At 37.4% G+C, this 10,375-nt stretch overlaps 1 protein-coding gene across 1 annotated transcript in view; it reads left to right on the plus strand.

The window, feature by feature from the left end:
- Nucleotides 1-9,958, plus strand: part of PRKX (protein kinase, X-linked) — a 43,067-nt gene extending 33,109 nt beyond the window's left edge. Inside the window, exons 6-8 of the mRNA XM_019529367.1 lie at nucleotides 5,745-5,822; nucleotides 6,404-6,552; nucleotides 8,047-9,958. Of these exons, the coding sequence (XP_019384912.1) occupies nucleotides 5,745-5,822; nucleotides 6,404-6,529 (204 nt within the window). The 3' untranslated portion in view covers nucleotides 6,530-6,552; nucleotides 8,047-9,958. The remainder of the gene's footprint in view (nucleotides 1-5,744; nucleotides 5,823-6,403; nucleotides 6,553-8,046) is intronic.
- The last annotated feature ends 417 nt before the right edge of the window (nucleotides 9,959-10,375 follow it).

A 10,375-nucleotide genomic window follows, 5' to 3' on the forward strand; every position in this document is an offset into this window, starting at 1 on the left:
ATTGGATGCTTATCTTGCTGGGATCCTATGACCCCAGCTGACTTCCTGCCCTTTGGGCAGGGGGCTGGACTCGATGATCTCCTGAGGTCCCTTCCAGCCCTGATGTCTATGAAATCTATGAAATTAGAATAGCAGATTTGTGCTACATGTTTTGTTTTTGGGTTTTTGTTGTTGGTTTTTTTTACTGAAAATGTGAAAGAAACAGATTATTAAAGTCTTATAAATCTGATATAGGTATACAAATATCAGCCTCCTTTGAAATATTCAGGTAATTCCTTGTTCACATCAGGCCTGACATTTATTTGGCTCTATCTTCCATTTGTATTAACTGCACTGAAGTATGAAGTTCGTAAAGAACAGATTCCACTGGTATTTTGTGGCTTATAATCACAAAAAACATATGGGTTGGCTTATGAATTAAACTATAATTTGAATGTTTAATAGTACAGTTTCTTTTTTCCCTCTTAAGAATTGCTGCACATGATAGTTGATTATTTTAAAATAATAAAAAGTTACATTTATACTTTAAACGTATGAGGTTGCTGTAGCAAGTAGATGTTTTTGGCATATTTAAAGCTAAGCAACTTCACCTGTTAAAAAAAAATAATGATTTGGGAGAGCACTGACTGAAATAAAAATATAGCATTGAAAATCTAATATTAAAATGTATTAAAACTATTTTGAATTCTGACTAGCAATATATTGTGCAGCTTTGTATTGTAATCCTTATGCATTAATGTAAAAGACTCCTTTCAGCTTGCCAACGTACATTCTGCTCAAAGTAGGATTTCTTTGAGTAACAGCATTTTGGGGGTCTACATGGGTACTCTGCACTTGTGCAAATTCCTGTTGGACTACGTGAAGGCCAACGTGTTTGCAACCCTCCTCTGTTTCCCTTTTTGTATATTTGGCAGCCAAATTAAACCTGAGGAGTATCTAACCTGCTGCTGCTTGGTATTTGCTAAAGCCTTTTATGGCTTTTCTACAAACTTCAGAATGCCCTTGTTGTTGATTTATGTCTTTATCTTTTTATCTATCCATCTGGAACTAAGTATAGTGGTGAGCCTTACTTCTGTGACATATTAGACTTAAAGCTTGCAGGGGCTAGTCCTGTCAAAAGGTAGACTCCATTGATGACAGTCTTGCCCATAAGAGAAGAGATGTTCTAGTAAAGAGTGACATGCAAACTGAACATAAGTCATTGTGCTAAAAACTCTGTATGCTGGAACAGTCCTTGAAAGCCTCATCCTATCCTGAGGAGACTAACTGAAGGATTTTCCTAGTAGATAAGTTAGTATCATTTGAATGTTCTGTGCAGAAGAATAGCACTCACAAAAGACAGTCCTGGCACAGACGCCCTCAGTCCCTTCTATAGCATCAAAACTCCCATGTCAGAATCAACCGCCAAGAGAGGCCACTCCAGCATACAGGCAGAAACTTCAGAAAGAGTTGAATGTCCTCACCTAGGGACAGATAGTGTGAAGCATTGTTGGATGTAACTCAACCTTGTTTGATTTGAGGGCTGATCTTATGGCACACAGTCCCTCCAGGCTGCATGCCCAACTCTGGCAGTGTGCATCCATTGATAACTATTCCCATCACAGTCATAAGCCAAGAGAGAACCAGGGTAGTCATTTGTGCTGAAGTCCCTGACGATATCCTTAGGTACAATGGTGCCATTAGAGCTCAGGACATTAGTTACAGAGAAGAAAGTTAAATAAATATACTAACCAAATTACTGCTCTTGAGAAGAAATGCCAACAATTTAGTTTCAGTTTATGTATTCAATAAAAAGGTGATTTAGTATAAAAATGGCCATTTTCTCCAAAGAATAGGCATTTTTGCATTTAGAATAAAACAAAGAAAAAATTGAAAAGCGCATATTTAAAAACACTGTATTTAAAAGACCATTTTAAGGGCAGTTCTAAACCAGAAAACAAATCAGCCCTCTGGTTTCTTCCTCCTAATGGAAAACGATGGCCATCTGTTGAAGTGCATTAGCAAAACTACAGTGATGTACATGACATGTGTTGTGGTATTCAGAAAAAAGCAATCTCTTTTATCCAAAAAAGCATGAGAATGCCTAGCACGACATCTAATAGTAATAACAAAAAGTGGTATGCTATAGTCATAAAGAAATGCTTTTAACTTAATAATTTAAGCCATGTTTGGCATCATATTTTCCGAGAATGTGAAGTTAGACTAGAGTGATAAACAAGTTATACAATGTTCATGCTCTGAAAATAAAGACGCAACTGCCAGTAATGTCTCTAAGTAGAAACAAACTGGAATATTGCCAGAGACCCAAAGAATGATGAAAACATCTGATACAGCCTTTGAGCTATGGTGAAGGTAAAATATAATGAAAGTGACGTACTTGGAGAGAATTTTCTTAAATCAGACATCACTGAGAAATATATTTGTTCTAATATTGTAAGATGGAAGACATTAGATTTGTAAAACATTTTTGAAGACTTGCATTCCTCTAGTCTTCAAGGAAGAACAAAAAACCTGTTAAGATCATCAAGTACTATACATTTATAGCATGAATTTTAATGACCTGAGTATAAGGCATGGTAGAAATCTGTGTGTCAATACCTGCGTGTAGGAAATAATAACATGTTTTTAAATTTTAGTGTCAATCAAAGAACGAAGATTTGAAACCAAAGATGCAGCTTATTTGATTTTAAAATGTGTACCTATAAGGACTAGCAGCTTAAAACTTAATACGTGTTGGTCACATCTACATGTTGCTCTTTGGTGACAGCAACATGCTGCCATCACCATATAGTGCACTACAGTGACATAGCGATCACGTGGGTAATGTAATGGCCAGCTACATTGCTGTACCCACGCGCTCCCCCAGTATAGTGTGCTGCTACGGCAACTTAGTGGCAAAATCTAACCATGTGCTGTGTGCACGGTACGGTAACCACCTGTACTGCGCTGTGCTTTAGTACTTCCAAAAAGAAGTACTAGAGTATGGCACCATAGCAACATCACTGTACAGTGATATGTAGACATGCCTAATGTCAGTGTCTGCTCTTGCCACCATTGGAATAAGTTGGGGACTGACTGGCTTAGAGGGCAAAGTAACACTGCAAATGACCTGTCCAAATGTAATAATTTTCTTTATTAGGATATAAAATATACATACGTATTTTATATATGTTACAAGATAGAATTCAAACAGCACTCACTGAGAAGTAAAATAATTGCAGCTGTGCTTTTGACTTCAAGAAAACCTTGTTTTGGTTGACCTGAAACAGAAGCTTTTTTATTTTTGGAGAATTGAAAAAAAATCTCTTTAGTTCAAGTAATGTTTGATTCTGAGGCATCTCACTATTTCTGGCCTACTGAATATTCATCTTTGCATCAGTAACTGAATAGCTTCAGCAGAAGAGATTGAGAGGGGCTGGTTGCAGAGTATCGTAAGCTCAGTAGCCTAGGGTCTCTCCTGGGAGGTAGGATTCAAAATCAGATGCTGCTGTCCCTATAGCTTCACTCATTTGAAGAATATAAAGATGAATGAATGAACTTATCCTAGTGGAGTGGGCTTAATGCATACAAGCTTTGTGTAACATCTTCAATGCCTCGCTTTGGGCTTTAATCAGTAGGAAATAAGGTAATAGCAAAAATATCTTTGTCTGTACTGCTGGAATATGGATTACTGAGGAAAACTCATAATGCTTTTTATACTGTTTCAAGAGAGAGAAATCTGTCAGCAACATTGTTGTGAAATTTAAAGAATGTTTTGAAGTGTTTCTTCCCCTACCCCTTTTATATTAGGGTAGGCAAGCTATAGGTTCTCCATTCATCCTTCTGCCCAAATTTTAAAAGATGATCCATTCTACAGAAGTGGATGAAAATAATTCTTCTCTTCAAGATTATTCCTGGATCTTACCTAGTTAGACTGGTACTCTTCATTCAAAAACCCAAAGGGAAGAGATTATTTTCAGTTCCACTGAACCAGATACTCATCTGTCTTAAATAATTTTTTGTTAGTCTTCAGAATCATCCAAATCAAAGACCACCTTTTTGTTTCAACAACAGTGGAAACGTTTGTCACCGAAGATGTATTGGTCAAGGACTGTCATCAGAAGATGCTACTCCAGATGTGCTCAAGAGCTTCCACCTCTACTTAAAATCATTACGTCTGTATGCTCATATTTCAAGAACAGAAAGCCACAGTTTCAAACTCTAACCAACATGTCTTTGGCACAGGTTTAATTTATTTTTTCCTCAGATCAGTTGTCCTTAGAGCAGTTCATTTCAATATAAAGAAACAGTCCACAAAGGCAGATCTAACTTTTGTGGTCATGCTGCCTGTTTGCAGTCCTCAGCCTCAGCAATTCAAGAATAGAATAGCACAGTGGTTCCCAAACTGATAGACTGTGCACCACCAATTTAAAATGATACAACGTTAAGTACCACCAGCAAATTTTTCATATGAAATAATTATAATAAATATGTTAACATGTACCACTGACAGGTTGTCTGGGTACCACTAGTGGTGCCCTGGTGGTGCCCATACCATAGATTGGGAACTGCTGGAATATATAGCAGATTCTTGGGTGACTGCAGTAGATTTACAGCAAAAAGGCATCTTTCATTTTATCTCTGCCACTAACAGTATCTGTGTTTGTCCTCAAAACCTACATCTCCAGAAAATCATTCCATATTTTCACAACAGTTTGGTTCCAATAATGGCCAAGGATATCCTAAAGGAAAACTTTGAAAATCAAATGTTGGGGTTTGTTTAAAATCTGGGGCTTGTTATGAGCTCAGTCATATGCACACTGACTTCACACAGACCTTCAGAGTTTTTTTCGAACTTGAGCTTTTCTCTATGCAAAGCAGGCACTCAAAGTAAAATTAGTAGTCTAGTTGTTTCAGGTTGTCATCCCTTTCTCCTTCCTCTTTACATGAGGCGACTCCCTGGGCTGTTTCCCAGGACAAAGTCTCTAGCTGTTTCTCATGGATGTTGCATCCAGTTAAACCTGGGATTTGGAGCTGCAGTTTTTCTTTTGTCTTCTAGGTATGCGCTCATTAACTTGAGTCACGGTAAAGACATTTGTCTGTTTGGAGTGTGCTTTAGTGATATTTTTAAAGACTCACATAGAAAGATTAAGGGGAATGACTCTTAACCAGCAGGGAAGAGTATTGTAAAGATTGCCTTAAAATGGAATTTCAAGACAGATCCTTGGTACAGATCCAGACATACAACTTGGTACTCCTTAGGATGTGCACAGTCTTCTCCCCCTGATGTTTTCCAGTGTTCAGATGTGAAACAAGCATTAATCCCTTTTTGCCTCCTCAAAGAATACAAGTTTTTAAAAAAAGTTTGGAACCAAGGTTCTACCTCCTCGGTGAGCGTGCTCACCACCACATATGTCAACCCTTTCTCTCTCCCTCCTTTGTTTGCTGTGTGACAGCAGGAGCAATTAATAATACTCTTAGCCTAGTGGTTAGGGATGTTATCTGGGTGGTAAATAACAATGGTTAAACTCCCTGATTCAGAGTAGGGTTTTTGTTTTTTTTTAATTAAGGTCATCCTTCCACTCAGAGTACCTTAACCACTGGATTATTGATCTAGTCTTGCACATGATGAGCAAATGTGTGTATAGCTAATGCGATGTGGATTATACATAATCAGGAGAAATAAAAACCCAACTCGTGGGTTTCTTGTGCATGTTGTTTCTTAAATACTCACATTTTTTTCTCTTTTTTTTTTCTTTTTAAAGAATGGTGCAGATGATGTAAAAAGACACCGGTGGTTCAGATCAATAGACTGGGATGCTGTACCTCAGAGAAAACTAAAGGTATGTTTAGCCCCAGAAATTATGTACGGATTTTGATCATGGCTCCTGGTAGATGTTAAAACAGTGAAGGGGTTGGGATCTGAGGAATTTAAAGCTCCAGCTGAAACGCCACACATCGTGCAATGTTTGGGATGGGTCATGACATTTCTCAGATGCCAAACCCATCGTTATTTTAACTTCTAGAGGCCGTGATCAAACCCATGTTTGTCCTTCCCCAAATTCCTTCTCAAAAATCACCTCTTTTTGTATAGTAACCTGACTCTTAAATTACAACTCACCAACCATGTACTGTTACTATTCCTACACACAGCCTATTCATTGTCATCTTGTCTCTTTTTTACCCTGTCTTCATTTCCTAAACTGCTTCTGTATCTTATCATTATTATATGTCTTTGTTTCAGATCATAAAGTCCCTGGAACAAGAATTGTTACTATTATATTTACAATAAGGATACCAGCTTAGTTATTTTTCTCTAGATGTTACTATAACCTAAACATTTTAATAAGATGATGATTGCAAATGATTACTTTGATAACTACTGATGTATGTTAAAGTTTTTTGTGTTCAACTTTTTGATAAGCCTCCTATAGTGCCGAAGGTATCCAATGATGGGGATACATCCAATTTTGAAGCTTATCCTGAAGATGACTGGAACAAAACCCCGCCTGTACCCCCTAAGGATCTAGAAATTTTCAAAAACTTCTGAATGTGGTATTCACGCTTTTTCAGGTATGTGGAATTTATCACTGTCAGCAGTTACAATTCAGATATCGTGTACATTGAAGTTCAGTAGGAAATGTCAAAGGACCTTGTTTACCTGAATCCAAGGTGACCCTGAATTTAAGACAACCCCCAAGAATTTTCTATACATGGAAAGTTTAGAAATGTTGCTATAGTTTTTCACATATAGAATCTAAGTATTGAAGGTTTGTCTTAAATTCATCCCACCACCACTACAGCAGGAAAACAGTGGTAGGGGATCAAGTGGTGGAGGGGGAACAGTGGGGCAGTAGGGAGGTAGGTGATGTGGAGGTGTTGGGAGCAGGCAGTCAGGGTTTCAGGCAGTTTGCCCCTTGCTGCTTGTCCCCACCCCACTTAACGTTCCCTGCCTTGTGCCTGTCCCCCAGCCCTGCATCTCAGCCTCTGTCCTCTGTCAACCTTGGGCTCTTTCCCTTTTCTGTCCCTTCCCCCCCATTTTTAATGGGGAAAAACACCTTGTCTTGGAATTGAGTAACTATAGTAAATGAGAGCACTATAGTACTACCTTTTTGCAAATGCTCTTGTCATTATTGCTATAATACCATGAAATCTATCCTTACACTTTGTTGAGCAAATTGTAGTTGCTTGGCATAAGGTTGCAGGGCAGAATCACTATGCAGAGATGTGAGCCAGGGTAAAGTAGAAATAGTTAATGGGATCAACCTACAGCACAGGTGTAGCCAACCTGTTGCACAGATGCTATGCCACAGGTGGCATAGGCAGCATCTGTGTGGCACTTGGCAGTTGAGGAGAGAACAGGCAATATAGTGGTATATAAGGCAGGAAGCAAAAAATAATGTCAGATCAGGCAAGGAGTACAGGGCAGTAACCTGAAAGCAGAGCAGCTTATTGGGTAAAGGAAAGCTATCAGAGGAGGTTTTGTGGCACATCTGCCAAAAAGGTTTACACTTACTGAACTAGGCATTGTGGAGTTGCAGAAACAATTTGCAGCAACAACTTGTTATGAACATAAGGATGCTCTTTAGGTCAAATTAACATTGCTCTGTCCTTCAGTCTGGAGGCAGCAGTTGAAAAAGGCAGATGGTAAACAAATTAGTCTCATGCAAATGTGCTTAACAAGCTGTATATAATCTCTCTGGAGGCCAAATCTCGCCCTTGGGGCATAGGTTGCCAACCCCTACTCTTGAGCATTAAAAATTGTGATCCTAATGGTGCTTTCTGTGGGCCTTGAGCTTTAAAATCATGAACTATAATCTTTTTATTGTATGAGACAGGGAGGAAGAGAGAGAGAAATTTAACACGCAACAAAAAATGTCATGTTTTATGTCATTTGGTCTCGAGCTTTTCTTAATGAGAGTTTTTTCAGTAAAAGCAAGACCAGAAGAACCGAGTCCATGTGTGTTTTGTATTGTCAGAAGGTTTTTGTTCTGTTTTGTTTTGTCTTGTTTTGTTTTAACTGGGACTTAACTTAGGACTAATTTATTTATTTCTTTATTGTAATAGAAACTGGAAGAAAATTGAAGCGGTCTGAGCAAGTTCGCAAAGAACAACTGAGTATCTAAATGAAGGCAATCTTTGACGTAAATGAGTGTTACCACAATTCTCCATGAACTTTGGTAGATTAACTATTTACACAATTCAAGGACAGACAAGACTCTCTTTCTTTTTCCTGTGTAGATTTGGCATTAGTTCAGTAGATTATAATGCTGATAGTCTACTCTGTAGTAGATTCGTTAAAATTGTATGTTGCATATTTTAAATATTACGGTTTAGTTCCTGCTATGCCCAGATCCTTTTTGCGTAGTTATCTCATAGACTTAATTTTATAAGTTTATACTAAACTTGTGTAATTAAAAGCACAAATTAGTATATATGTATATAATGAATACATACAACTAAAGCACAGGAATTGTGCAAAGATGTAAATTTTTGTATTTTGCAGAGTCTATGATTTTTATTTTTCAAATAATGTTTTTCAAGAAGTTCTCTGAAGGTAAAAAAAAAATCTTTAAAAGGATAAATAAGTTTTTCATCAACTTATATACATTTTATAATTCTTTGTAAAAATAAAAGTAATTATTAAGTTTAAAAAAGATTTGTACCTAAAATTTCCAATGCCTCACATTCGCAACCATAGTACTTGAAAGCAGAAAGAAAAGGGGCATGTTTTATTATTCCTTTAAGAAACACCTTAATGACTTATTTATAAATATTTGTTCTGTTACTATGATGTGTTTTTACACACAAGGATATTCAGTTTCTACACACTGTGTATAATGAGATTCCCTTAGATGTGAAATCACTGTAAAGCATAATAAGGACTGCATACTGCTGATAAAGAGCAGGTGTAAGTACTCTGACTGTCATTCTGCATCACTCAGTTTCACAGTTTTTGTAGGAGAGTGGGTGTCTTTAAAGCCAACGTTTAAAAAAAGTGTAATCCAAAGAATGTCACCAGCAGTAGAGCAGTTGGACTGTGTTAGTAAAGATTACTTAATCCATCCTAATAAATTTTGTTTATGAAACCATAAACATTGTTATTGATTAGTTATGCTGCAAAATACGGAATGATCTTTGGATATTTTCCCCAAAAGTAGTGGAGTTTCCTGACCTATCTGGAAGTGATTTTCCTGCAGTAGCTCTGCATTTTTTTACAATTTCAGACTCCCCTTAGCAACTGAAATTGTCCCAGGATCAGAGCACTGTCAATAATAGGCACACTTTGAAATTCTGTTTGTTACAGACTTCAGTGGGAGCTATTCAATATTCAGCATTCTTGAAAATCAGTCAAATGCCTAAATAGGGATTTTGGAGCTTAATTTTATGCTTCTTATTCTGAAAAATTTATACTAAACTAACTGAGAACCTTGTCTGCAGGCCTTCACTATTAGGAGGTCTGTGCATGCCGGATTGGATTTGAGGTATAGAAGCAGGTTTTGAATTGCATTTTGACTCTTGTGGGTGGTCTGCAAAAAAAATTAAACCTGTTCATTGAAAGGAGCGATCTGATTGGAGACCTCCCCCCTCACCCCCCAGGTTGATTTTCAAATTTTACGGAAGGTTCTCATCTTTTATGGTGGGGCGTTGGGGGACTCAGCTCCCCACCTCAGCTCACCAAGCTCCCCTTGTAATTTGCACCCTGTATAGAAGTGATCTGTTTTAAAATTATACTAGCCAGGTTCTGTGTGGACTACACCAATTTCTAAATGGAGTTCACTGTACTTAAGTGTTTGGAGTAATGCTTCATTTTTAAGTAGCACAAAATACTAGCAAGCAGGTGTGTGCGTATATGCACATATACACTTGAAAGCAGATTTATATCAAATTTCAGGGAAATCTTTTTTTTTCATGTTCTACATTGTGGTATTTCTCATAACATAAGGAAATTGATTTTGAAGTGTCTAGATTTCAAAAAGAAAAAGCATGCTTCCAGTAATTGTGTTTAGAGAATTTTCTTAGTGAAAATAATGGTATTTAGACCAAAAGTATTTTTTAAAGGCACAGCAGCTCACTGGAGTCTTACTATTAATGGCTCATGGCTCATTAGTCATTACAGAGAAGATTATTAAAGCAGATGATGTGGACTTTTCCTCGCAAAGCTGTTTCTCAGTCATAGCCTGAATTGCCTGCAGAAGTCTAGTCCAAGGATAGTTATTTGTTCTAAACCGTGACCTGAATGCAATATTCAGAAGTTCACTTGGCTCATAACTCCAGCTAGTAAAATACATTTTGCTTCTGGCTTCAGTCAGATTTAAGTTAGGAGTCTCCAACTATATAAGCTACCGCTGTCTTTGTCAGTTAGCTCTAAACAGCTTACAAGTACAGGTAGCTA

This window comes from Crocodylus porosus, unplaced genomic scaffold (assembly GCF_001723895.1).
Source record: "Crocodylus porosus isolate Cpor-Errol unplaced genomic scaffold, CroPor_comp1, whole genome shotgun sequence".
NCBI classification, from domain to species: Eukaryota; Metazoa; Chordata; order Crocodylia; family Crocodylidae; genus Crocodylus; species Crocodylus porosus.